This window comes from Paralichthys olivaceus, chromosome 11 (genome assembly GCF_024713975.1).
Source record: "Paralichthys olivaceus isolate ysfri-2021 chromosome 11, ASM2471397v2, whole genome shotgun sequence".
Classification (NCBI taxonomy): Eukaryota; Metazoa; Chordata; class Actinopteri; order Pleuronectiformes; family Paralichthyidae; genus Paralichthys; species Paralichthys olivaceus.
In genome coordinates, this window is record NC_091103.1 from 23,299,962 (window position 1) to 23,313,394 (window position 13,433).

The window sequence follows — 13,433 nt, forward strand, 5'->3', positions numbered from 1 at the left end:
AGAACACTCTCAGTCACGTTTCACAATCCAGCTCAATCACACATCCGTCCATATGCTGTGCACTTTAACGTAGAAAAGGCCAAACTACAGCACACTAACAACCAGAAAAGCCTTTGAAAATCTCTGACAAAACCTGCTGCTTCACACTTATTTCCAACGTATTCAAAGAGGAACAAAGTCAGGTTTTCGAGCCTTTGTAGAAAAACTAAAGCTGACAACAGAAGCTGGATGCTACAGGCGTCATTTGTGCTTGTGAAGACATCACGCTTTGTGGTTGAATTCTAGAGCCAGCCACAGTTGTTCCTCTGTTTTCAAAGCAGGAAATGTATTTTATCAAGCTGCAAAATGAATTAACAGTCAGCTTGCAGAGATAAGAATCTTGTTTGATACAGACTTTATCAAAAACAAAGAATATTACATTCAATATGTCAAGTTATGTTGTTGTGAGACAATAATGTTTTTACGATGGAAAATTCATCCCTGAAACATGTTTATCATTTTTTATCCTTATATTTTACACCTTGGTTTCAGCTGTAAAATACTGTATTGTTCATATTTTATGTAGTGTAATGCACAATGTATGCACTATACATACTTCACATGCTTCTTATTCATATTTTATATTAATCTTATTTAGGTGTGCACATATTTCTAAACTTGGTGAGAGCAACTGTAATGAAAACCCAATTTTTCTGTGGATCAATAAGTTTTTCTGATGCTGATTCTGAAAAGTTCAAATTCACAACATGCACAAACTAATTTGTAGAGAAATTAAAGACAGTAGAAGAGTATCATATTCCTTTCTGATGATTTAGCCTACGACTGCTAAGAAGAAAACACTAAGGACTTTAAAAAGTGCTTGCTTGTTAAGGTCCCAGTCTCCTGCAGTGTCCTACCTTTTGACAGAAGTGCTGGGTAGTGATGCTGAAAACGTCCAGGCACAGGGAGGCCTTCTTTAACTGGGCCTGGAGGCTCAGCAGCTGCAGTGCCTGCTGCTCGCAGCGCTCCCGCAGCTGCTGGATCAGAGCCCGGTCCAACTCCTGGGCCCTGTCGGTCCGAACTGAACCATGGACCGCCCCCGTCTGCCCACGAGCTGAGGAAACAGAGCAGAGGGATCAATAAAATATACTTCAATATTTACATGAATATGAGACTTTAAGAAACGTTTTTAAATAAATAAACTCCCATAAACAAGTGGACCATTAGTTTGAACCTTATTGTGTACATATGATTTGACAAAACATTTATAAAAACTGTGAAGACTTTAAAATGTGTAGAGAACAAACACACCAAGCAACAATCATTTTAATAATTTGTAAATTGATGATGTAATTTTTCAAACAAAATTTCAAAAAGTCCAGCTCCTGAAATACCACGACACCCGGCTCTTGAACTGTTTTATATTTAATTGAATATATTTTGTTTTCCACTGTTGTTGAGGCAAAACAACAATTAGAACACATCATCTCATTGCACACACACACACACACACACACACACACACACACACACACACACAGCAATTAATTACTGATTGCCTGGTTGGTTATTGTTTACATCAATCAGTTGTAATTTCCTCTCTCGTTTGAAAAACACTCCTTTTTTCTTGTTGTTCTTTCGTTCGGCTGCTGAGAAACATAAAATGCTGACTTGTGTTGTGGTTATCTGACCCAGCTGGATTCCCACTGAGGGAGCCACGCTGGCATTAGAGCTACTGTAGCCTGTTGCTATGGCAACAGCAGGCTGGCCTTGTACTAAAGTGCCGAGCGAGAGCGACAGTAAATTTTAAAGATGCAGTGGCAGCTGAAGGTGTTACACTATTGACTATGCTATGACACGCGTGCACACACACACACACACACACACACACACACACACACACACACACACACACACACACAAAGAGCAGTTTAATGTTGTGTCAGACTCACCAGGTGACTGAGGTTTGGGTGAAACCACTGCAAATCTTTTAGGGGACGACTTCGGTTGCAATACAGCATCCTTCGGGATCTCTCTCCTAGAGGCTGTGGCGTAAAGGAAAAAAATACGTTGTTAATTTGTTTATTGAAATTTATAATTCAAATACTGAAATCTAAGAAATATTCGTTTTTTCTCATTTGTCGAGTATTGTTTTCATAAATACATGATCCGTTTATTATGAAATTATCCGTGCAGAGGTTAAGAGCACTTTGTATGTTTGTATGTTTTACACTTAATAGTTTATTTTCAAACTGAGATTTTACATATAACATACACGCACTTATGAATTATTATTCCTATTTCTATGGTTTAAAAGTTTTCAGTTAAAGGTACAGTGTGTAAAATTTAGTGATATCTAGTGTTGAAGTTGCATGTTACAGCTGAACACCCCTCACCTCACCCTCTCCTTCCAAACATGAACAAGAACCTGTGGTAGCTTCAGCTGTCATAAAAACTTAAAAGGTGTTTAGTTTGTCCAATCTGGACTAATGTAAAAAACATGGCGGCCTCCTACACCCCTTGATGTAAATATAAAGTATTTAAATATAAAGGGCCTTTTCTGGGGTAAAGAAAACTACAATTCATACAATTAAGATGAAACAAACTAGTGAAAACATTATGAGGATTATTCTACATTAAATTTCTGCCAATAGATCCCTTTCACCTAAATCTTACACACTGGACCTTTAAACAATGATATGTACAAAAATTATTTCTAAAATTTGATCAGCCTCAGCATTAAAACTCAAGAATGCATCAGTATTAATGATAAAATATAAAATAACAATAAAATAAGCATATGTTAAATAAATTTGATTCCTCTGTAGATTTATTATGACTGTGTTTTTTTAAACTTGGATTTTCAAGAGGGAAATAATCTTGTGGATTCTAAAACATCTGAAAATGAAAAATATTGGTACAGTGTTGTTTAGTGGCCTCCAGGTGGCGTCACTGCTCTGTTGCAGGAAGCTGAGGCTGAAACAGCCCCCCCCCCCCCACACACAGGAATCCCCCCTGTAACCATTAGATGGTGTTGATTTTCCACATTGAAGCAAAAACGCCAAAACAGGAAACAAGGTGCAACCAACAAAGCAGAGAGGGGGAATGTAATATATATCACAGGGAACAGAATCTCAGATATGATGCAACACTGAGCAACAGCTAAGATGCTGATTCTTCTTCAGGTCAATTATTTATCTCTCTGAAATGAATGTTAAGTAGTTCAGGGGTTCTGGGACCTGGGCAGTAGATGTGTGATCATACGTCTCTGCTTGCACCACATGTAGATACTTGAACTGTCTTTTAATCACAAGGGGGGATGAGTGGCGGCTTGCGTGTCTGTTATTTTGTCAGGTGATGGTAGTGAAGTGTGTTATTTTCTTTTCTGTCTGCTGCCTGTTGTGAGTCAGAAAGAATTCAGTGGGATCGTGAAGTAGATTTCCTTTTGTTTGTTTTTAAGTTTCACACCACCCGGAGCTCGTCTCTTTGTTTGTCACCTCGTCTGACGTCTTTCCTGTCGTGTTTAACTTTTGAAAGCTTCATTTTTTCGTTAAAACAGAAAAAATCATGTGGTTGATGATTCCTGTTCAGTCAGTTCCTCAAGTTAAATGAAGATTTACATATATAAACACATTTTACATAAGTACCTGCCGGGAGTTTCCTTACAAGAAATAATTATTCAATTCATAAAAAGTATTTACTTGTGATTTACTTTGAGCAATTTTATATCTGAAATGACTCTACAAGGAGACTTTTTCTCTGAGAACAATATACATCATATTTCATTAATATGTTTTATATTCTGAGTTCTCCTTTATTGAAACACTGAGGTGAGGAATGTCAACCAAACCATTTAAACAAACTAAACATATTGAAGCCACGGTCTTTGTCTTGTGTGACACCGTGGCTTTTAAAAGATATATACAGTAAATCCAATAATTCATCTATTTCTGCGTCTAATTCTGAACCATGTAGTACAATCTCGTTTCTGGAAACACAGAGTAAACCAGCCTGTGTGAACTGAGCTACTGACCAACTGTCTTTGTGTTTCATTATGCAACTCAGTGATGATATCAGTGAGCAGAGAAAAAAGTCCTGCAGAGGAATGAAAAAATGTGAGTTGTTGCGTTGGTGCCGACGCCTCCGAGCCTCTCAGCCCACGCTCACACATTCCATCTCGGTGTCATTTGATCACCAGGAACAACGACCGTGACCACGTGGGAGCAGCTTCAGCCTAAGTGTGTGATTTCTGCAGATACACACCCAACACCACATGCACACAGAAACTCAGCTTGTCACCACCGGCCATGTGTCGGGGGGGGACGTACCCACTGGTGAGGAGCGCTGCGGGGGCAGAGTGCGGCGCTGGAGGCTGGGGGCGTTGGGAGGATGAGGTCGGCTCGGACCGTGTGAAACTTCACCGGGGGTTTGTTTGTGTGACAGGGTTTCATCGCTGCCACTGGTGTGATCTGCAGAACAGGAGAAAATGTCCAAATGTAGATTTTCTTTTTGTTTTAATCATTCACATTTTAATTTAAATGAAGTTATTGGGCAACACTGAGCTGCACAAACTTTGCCAAACCGCATGAATCATATTAAAGAGACAAATTTAATAGTTCAAGCAGACCTGCCTTTTGCCTTCATGCAGCCAATGCTTGGAATAAGTGCAAGACATAGGAATCATTACTCTCTCTTAGAATGTTTAAAAAGCAGTTTTATAAATTATTGCACTTACACATGTGCTTTTTAATTTCCATCTGGCATTTTTTCCATTGATTCAAAGTTTGTTTCTGTGTCTGTTCTGTGCTTTAGTCTATTTGCTGCATTTTAGTATTTATCTTGTCTTTTATTTCTTTTATTTATTTCTGTCCCTGCTTGTAATTATATGTAATTAATGTTTTCATTTGATTTGCTTATTCTTAGCCAAGACGTTTTTTACATTGAGCTTTGGTTCATATGATTGAAGATCAAATTTTGGGGGGTGGTAATGTTATAGCTTTAATTTGTTAATCTAATTTAACTTATTATTTGTACATTTATCAGTAAAGAAATGTATCAATGAAAACAACATGCTGTGAGTTATTTTCACTATGAAAAATTAGACAGCATCACTTGTTGAGAGCTGTAGATCTATTCTCACTGACCTACAGGATATAGGATTATAGGGTCCTTTACAGGTCAGTGATATTTATTTACCATTTTGCTTTCCTTTTTTATCTTTAGAATGAAGTATCAGCAGACCACAATCTTTCTATTTTTCCCTGGAGAGTATTTTTTCTCTAAACTGCAGAAATGCACAGGGAGAGAAGAAAGCAAGTTGTGGCAAACATCTTAATTATTCATAACAGCTGTTATTACGCCTCAAGCTTTCTGTGAATAGAAAAGGCTTTGATTCATGGATGAACTAAAACAAGTAGTCAAACATCAAAACACAGTGAACTGGATCTTTGTGTTTGTGATGCATCGTTTTCTTTCATAGAATGTCATCATTACCTGTCTCTAGGACTCCAGTATAAAGACAATTCAGCATTTCGGTTTACTTTGTCAGCCTGATGAGTAGAAATGTAAACTGGACATCTCTAATTACTCTTCATTAAATATTCAGCTGCTCAATCAATTGCTGCGCTGCAGTGACAGGAAACTCAACATGCTCTAAGAGGAAAGAACAACAGTTTGTGTATTTAAATCATCATAAACTCATCTGAAAATTGTTCAAAAGGGCTGAAAACAGGATGAAAAAAAAAGGTGTTGTATGAAAATATAAGACGTGGTATCAAATTTGAACAGCGACACAACTGAAAGGACTAGATAGCATTAAAAATGCAGATTAGATGCCTAAATGCCCACAGGGCCTGAGTGGATGCTGCAGTGGGATCACAGTAACTCTCTCCTCACACTATGAATTCACCTGGGAGAGTCAGTTTACAGAGATCAACGCTGAGCAAAGATGCTGATTGGCTGCAGGAAAGGACCGGAGGCTGATTCACTGCTTGTTTCTATCCTGCATGTTCAGTGCAAATGAATCCCCTGCTCTAAGAATCCTGTGCTCAGTGTTAACACCAGTGAGAAACAACAAGGCCGAAACTCCGCTGGTGACTAATTCACAAGAAGTGAATGGACACATTTTGTTGTAAGATGTTTCCTCATTAAACAGTTCTCATATCTTCTATTTTCAAATTCTTCTTTAACTTCATTTGAATTTGCATTTTGAAATTTTACGTCAGAATGTCCTGATATTGTCAGAGTCAGACTCTGAGGTGGTGAACTATCGTTGTGAAGTGAAATTAGTCTGGAAATTTTCAATATCAATCTGAATCTAGAGGGAAAACAGTAAAAAAAAGGGGTATTTCAAGGGCTTTTACTTTGAAATTCTACATCAGATAGCCATGATATTGTCAGAGTGAGACTCTAAGGTGGTATTTTTTTTAAATAATATTTAATATGAGCAGGTTATGAGTGTGAAAATGGAAACTAAATGGAACTAAATTTGCCTTTAATTTTATTTTTAATTTTATTATTTAACAGAATCTTTTTCTGACATGCAGACAGTGGGGGTCACAATGAAAAACAGTGAGATGAAATATCTGTGTCACCTCTCAAGGATTTAAAAAAAACAACTTATTATGAGCAGGTCATGACAGCCATAATAAAAAAGTAGCCAAATTTGTCTTTAATTTTCTTAAAAATTCAACAGTAAAATCAGAGTTTCTCTTCAAGATGGACTGAAAGAAAAAATAAATAAATAAATGGCCCTTTCAGTCACCAGAGACGTCTCAGTCACTTTGAAGACTTTTCTTCCTGCAGGGATGAGACCGATCCACAGGAAAAGAGGCTTAATATTTAGAACACGCCACAGAGAGAGTTGAGCTGCTTCAACGACCGTGAAGTCTCCCTTGGAACTAGTACTTTTTAATATGTATTAAAAATTAATACATATTTGTGTGTTTTTTTTCTGGGCCCAGGTCACATCCCTTGACCAAGTTTCATGGAAATCCGGCAAAGGTAATAAATCGTGTATTTCAAATGGAAAACACACTGAAGCTCCAAACACAACAAATTCACTGTAATGCTTCAATCTTATGGACAAACTTCTCCACAGAACAACAGACACACGAGCATTATGTCTGCTCCCACTGAGTTAACTGGGCAGATAAATCCCATATGTCACATTTAACTGGAGCGCACCACCAGTACATGTGGTTGCAGTCGAGACTTACGTCTGCATACCAAGAGAGCGACGCTGCCTGAGCCCAGAGCCTGAAGGGAAACACTGCCATGTCATGGATATACTGAGTGTTAGTCACCCATCTATTCAACCTCAGCATCAGCAGGACACAGAATATATGCAACTGGCTTATAAATTCAACAACAGCTCCACAGAGAAGCAAGAAAATCGATGACAGACAGACACTTACATGACGGCAGGTTATCATCTTGAGCTGCGCTTGTTTTCTGAAGAATCAGAGTTAAAAATGGCACAAAATAACCCAGAAACGTGAACATCTGAGCCTTTCAGGAGGGGACGCTGCAGCGGAGAGAGAGAGACACCATTATCTGCCCTGACTGAAAGTTCGAAGAGGAGATTCAGAGGCAAGAAACAGGCGAGTGAAAACAGCTGGTGTAAAAACAGCTGCACACACCACACACCACACCCTGACTCTCTGTTTTCAGCACCACTTCTTCATTTTGTGGATTATAAATAGGGAAGAGGAGACTGTCACAGACGTGTGAAGGACCCTGCATGAGACAGCTGCTGTTTCATTCTTTTTTCTTTTTCCAGTCTGAGGAGCCTGTCTGCACCAGCAGCTCGAAGAATTTCCCAGCAGGTTGGAGAGTAAAAGACTAAAAGTAGGGAGAGGCAGCAGTCAGCTGTCCATGAGTGGAACAAATGTGGGGACACTTGAGCAGAGGAGGACGGCACTGACCCATCATCATGTCCTCCAATCAGGGCGGTCAGAGGAGACTCTTCTGCTTGTGCACAGGAATAATTAATGAATAGATAGCTGATTTAGATGTTTTGGTTATTTGGACTTGTCTATTTCAGGGGTTTGAAGGTTTTGTGCCAAATTTGAAAGGATTCTCTCAAGGAGTTAGAGATGACGCATTCATGAGGAAAAGTGTTTTGTGAGGTCAACCTCTAAATTCTAATCAGGTCATTTTGGAGTCAAAGTTTGTGCCGGATGTGGTGAAATTCCATATGGGTGTTCCTCATATATGTTCACAAGAACATGTGGTCCCTGTGACCTTGACCTTTGACCTTTACCCACCAAGTCTGCACCAAATATGAGGAAATTCTCTCAATGTGCACCTGAGATCTTGCATTCAGAAGACCAAAGAATTGTTTTTTAACATCACCAATGATCTTGACCTATGACATCTGACCACCAAATTCAAATCAGTTCATCCATCAGTCCAAGTTAATGTTTGTACCAAATTTCAAATAATTCCCCGGAGGTGTTCCTGAGATATTGCGTTCACAATGCAAAGTGACCTTGACCTTTGACCTCCAACCACCAAAATGTAATCCGTTAATCCTTGAGTCTGACATAAAGTCTGCACAAAATGTTAACAAATTCCCTCCAGGTGTTGAGATGTTCACAAGAATGAGACAGGCTGAAAACCTAATGTCTGAGGCCTCTCACTGTCGCTGGCGCAGAGAAATAAAAATTCAAAATGGAAAAACAGGATTTTCTGTTAAAGTCTGTCTCAGCATATTCAGACTGTTTGGTCCGCGTCAGCACTCTGAACAAATGAATCTGCTGCAGCTCCATGTTGCAACACAAACGCTGCTTGGGCCGAACTCAGTGATTGAATAGAAAATAAGTGGCAACTGACAACGTCTTATCTTGTTACGACACATTTCCAACGTCGTCTTCACACACAGACATAAGCAGCTCGTCTACTGTGCTGTCATCGACTCCTCTGAGTGGAGCCTGCAGGAAGTTGATGAGAGGGGGTGTCACACTGAGCGCCAGAGAAAATGCTGCAGTTTGCAGACTCAGGAGAGACAGCAGAGCGAGAGAGAGAGAGAGAGAGGGAGGAGAGAGACTTTCATATTTCTTCCAAAAAGCCTCTGTGGTGCAGCAACTTTCAGCGCCTGCTCGATGAATTAATAAAAAAAAACTGAAAAGAAACGAGTGGCTGTTACTATAGTAACTGAGGAGAGCAGCGGCAGCCAGAACTGCTGGTGAACTAACAAGGACGAGAAGATGTGATAAAACAAAAGAGTGAAATATCCTTTTAATCACACTGATCACTCTCTGATGTCTATTTTTATCTCAGGCAGGGTTTTTTAGCCGGTCACACTTTAAGCTGAGGTGGTGGTGACCACGTAACACAGATTCATGCGAAATGTGTGGAGAGAGGATGGCTCACGCTGGGAGGGTCGACAGGGATCGCTGTCACTGGACTGGTTGCTGGATGCAGACGAGACACTGGAGCTGTGGACGAAGCCGAAGGAGGCCAGGCGGGCAGCTGGCAGGGCGGAGAAACCGGGAGGACGGAGACCAGACTGTCCTGGTTTGAGCAGGACACTCTTAGGGGTTGGTTCTGAGCTCTTGTGATCTGAACGTGGGAAAATACGAAATATGAATGGGTGAATATCCAAGACTCACTGAGACAGCGTCTGTTATGGCACATTTATATAAAAAGTACTTTTACTCTGATATAAATGGTTTTGAAAAGAAATACGCAGACGATATATTTCCATTACAAGACTGATGCTGGGATCTGCAGTCACAGTCTGAGTCGCATCTGCTCTGATGAATGAAAAAAGGATTTATGTCACTTTCACTAATCTCACTAATCTCTAATCTCCCTATTACCGATAACTAACCTCTGTCAACCTTCATTCTGCGATGAAATTGGACGTAGATACAGTAAGACGGCACCATACTGTAATATAGAAGCAGGTTAGATGATGATTTGGAATGTGAGCGTGAAGAAATATGCAGTGCAAGTTGCTGCTTTGCACTTCAAAGAGCTTAGGTGCCATGGCGAATAAAAAATTGAGGTAAAATCGACTTCTCTGCATCAGCAATCTGAGGAGGGGATGTGCACAGAACGACGCAGACAGAGGAGAAATCTCTGTCGCACTCTTTTCTAAATGATTCAAAACCATCATTGGTTTAGCAAAGCAAATAAATAAGAAGCATGTATACATATATATATATATATGCTCTTTGGGTGTTATATATATAAGATCACAAAACCATTTTCCTCCTCTAATGAACTCAAATCACAGAGTGTGTTCTGATACTGTAGTTTAAATTACAGTAAATCTAACCATCTCACCTGCAGAGTCCTGGGTGGGTGCTGACCTTTGACCTGTTTGCTGAGCTCTTGTCTTGGCTGCAGGCTGACGGTTGACCGCCCCTAACCCCAGCTGAGGCCTCAGGGCTCGGGGTGACCGGTACACACTGCCGCCCTCGTGAGAAACCTGCTGGTGAGGGACAGAGTCGATAAACTCACTGTCACAACAATAATGTGAAATAATATAGTTTTGCTATAAAATACTAAGATAAACTGGTCAAATCACTTTCATACATGTAGTCTCCTCTTACTACTAGAGCCCAAACATTGTAGATCTTCAGAGGCTGATGCCAGTACACATATAAGTTAAAACAATTCTGATACAGACATATTGGCCAATATATATGTTTATGATGTTATCAAACCCAAAGAAATTGTTTAACCATAAACATTACTGTAAATAATCAGCGAATATAAACTCATATGCTCATATGAGGCGTTTTTTATCGGCCAACCAATGAATCGGTGGTGCTCTCTCTAAAACTGAGCAAAATGTAAAACCAGGTTTATGCTTCTTCCAAAGTTTGAATAACACATAAGTGAAGACAAGTAAATTCAAACGTTGAGATTATTCCAAACCAACTTAAGCCACCAGCATTTAAAGTTACCGTCCTTGTGTGGCTTCAACCATCAATAACATCTGATTGTGTCATGTGAATATGTCAAATCAAAGGTCTCACCTCTTGGAGACATTTCTCTGGCACTTCCTCGTGAAAGCTGCTCGACTTCCCGCTCAACCTCGGGGGGTTGGTGCTGCTCGGAGGCTTCGTCCCAGTCACAGCCATGCCTGGAGGATAAAGCCCCGCCTTCTGCATCTCCTGGCGATACTTGTCAAACAGCAGGTTGGAGGAACACAGCACCGGTGTGGATTTAGGTTGAGGAGTAACCTTCGGAGCTTTATGAGCCGGTGGACTGGAGAAGGAGGATCTTAGTGGGTGTGTAGAAGCTTCATTTGGGGGAACTATGACTTGGGGTTTTGTTTGAAGGTTTGCCCGAACATAGGTGATGATTTTTGGTCGCACGTTTTTAGGTTTCTGGGGAGAAGAAGACCTCCTTGGTTCGGGTTCTTTGTGCTGAGGAGGGATGACAGGTTTGGGGATGCCACTGCTCATCTTTCCTGTCGGCTTGACCGTTTGACCTAAACCTCTCTGTGGGGAGTCGCTGCGCTCCGAGCTCAGCGCCCTGATGCCCTGGACCTTGGCTGGAGAACCAGGCAGTCGTCTCTTGGGCGAACACGAGGTGGTTTTCGAGGACGGGGGAGTTGCGGCTCGACTGGGGCTTCCCCATGGCTTCCTCCGCTCCAGACTTGAGGAGCTGGTGGTGACGGTGTTCTCAAAAGAGGCCTGCTTCTTTAAAGTGTTCTCAAACGACGGCTGCTTTTTAAAACTCCTGTCGAAAGAGTTTTGTTTTTTCAATGTGTTATCAAACGATCCTTGTTTCTTTATGGCTTTGGAATGAATTGGTGATGGATTCTCCTTTGTACCTGCTCTGGATGGGATATAATTCACATCAGGGGCCTCGTCAGCTTGTGTGCTTTTATCAATTTTTGTGTTGCTTTCTTCATGTGAGTCTTTTATAGTGGGCAAAGCCTTGTGCTTACTTCTCCCTTGATCACAATCTTCCTCTGTTATATTTCTCTGGTTATTGTTCCTCCTGTGCTCATCAATGGCATCTCCGCACGCAACAGTTCCATTTCTCCCTTTTGCCTTCAAAGCAATGTCCTCCGAGTGAGGCATTGAATTCAAATTGATGTCCACGTCTTTCTGGTGTGTTGTGCTTTTTCTGGGGGGGAGGGTAGGGTGGTCAGCCTTGCCTCGCTCAGAGAGAGTGATGCAAGCCTGGGAAGTCAGGTCCTCTGAGGTGGTCGAGTAAGGACCAGCGGCAACGTGCCAGGAGTCTGTCGTCTGGGACCTGCCGACAGGGTCCAAAGCAGTGGCCACGCTGGAAATGGTGGACTGACAGGACATGAAGACGTCAGTTTCCGAGCTCAACTCAGTCCTGGAGGCCTCTCTGCTCTCGGACACATGAGATGCAGTGGATTCCTGCTCGCTGGCAGAACGCAGAAAGGACTTCCTCTCTTCCCTGACCTTATTATCCGCTGCTACTTCTGCCGTGGCTTTGCTGCACGATGACGACTGCTCCGGAAGCGTCTTCCGCTCTGCAAGCCCGACAAAGTCCTCCTCCTCCTCAACCAGGTAGGCCTCCAGCTCCTGACACTCCAGCATCTCAAACTCAGCAAGGTCGGGGTCTTCACACTGGGAGTCGGTGCCCCAGATGACGACTTTGTCTTGCTGTGCTTTTCCACTCACCAGCCCCGACACAGTGCCGGTATCGTCGCCCATCCTCCCGCCATCCTCTGCCCTGATCTCATTAGCGTTGGCATCACCGTCGGCCACCACGTCCCCCCGCTGGTTGTTGTTCCTCAGCTCCCCCCCGCAGAAGGGCTCTCCACGCTCACACATTTTGGAAACACTTAACAGTTTTTGAGCGCCCTCGAGAGCACTTTAAAAAAAGAAATCAATCATTCATGACATCAGTTATGAAACAGTCCACCCGGCCATCTCATCAAAGTGTTGTGGTGGCACAGCACGAGCCAGGAAGTGATTTTCACATTTTCTCTCCAGTTTGTCAGAAATCAGAACGTTGAATATCGTGTCTCATGTAGAAGATGGAGCTTCATGACATCTGGGCTCTTTAACCTGTATAGAAGAAACAGACACCAAATGAAAACCTTGTTGAAATGACTTGATGAAAACATATTTAAAGGTCCAGTGTGTAAGATTTAGGTGAAAGGGATCTATTGGCAGAAATTTAATGTAGAATAATCCTCATGATGGTTTCAATAGTTGGTTTCATCTAAATTGTATGAACTGTAGTTTTCTTTACCTCAGAAAAAGCCCTTTATATTTAAATATTTTTAAACATGTTTCTTACATTAGTCCAGACTGGACAAACTAAACACCTTTTGAGTTTTTATGACAACTGAAGCTACCACAGGTTCTTGTTCATGTTTGGAAGGAGAGGGTGAGGTGAGGGGTGTTCAGCTGCAGCATGCAATTTCAATACTATATATATCACAAAATTCTACACACTGTACCTTTAACACCTGAGCTTTGGTATATCACAATAAATTGTGAATTCAT

The 13,433-nt window shown here is 41.3% G+C and overlaps 1 protein-coding gene across 5 annotated transcripts in view; it reads right to left on the bottom strand.

The window, feature by feature from the left end:
* Positions 1-13,433, bottom strand: part of mtus2b (microtubule associated tumor suppressor candidate 2b) — a 30,684-nt gene that overhangs the window by 10,964 nt on the left and 6,287 nt on the right. For 3 of the 5 annotated variants that reach the window (XM_069534892.1, XM_069534889.1, XM_069534890.1), the window contains 6 exons: positions 10,971-12,989; positions 10,273-10,420; positions 9,355-9,543; positions 4,308-4,448; positions 1,932-2,024; positions 897-1,093 (listed from right to left, as the gene is read on the bottom strand). In XM_069534892.1, the coding sequence (XP_069390993.1) occupies positions 897-1,093; positions 1,932-2,024; positions 4,308-4,448; positions 9,355-9,543; positions 10,273-10,420; positions 10,971-12,752 (2,550 nt within the window). In that variant the 5' untranslated portion in view covers positions 12,753-12,989. Of the gene's footprint in view, positions 1-896; positions 1,094-1,931; positions 2,025-4,307; positions 4,449-7,394; positions 8,462-9,354; positions 9,544-10,272; positions 10,421-10,970; positions 12,990-13,433 lie in introns of those variants that run through there. The other 2 variants (XM_069534893.1, XM_069534894.1) reach the window with 2 other exon arrangements.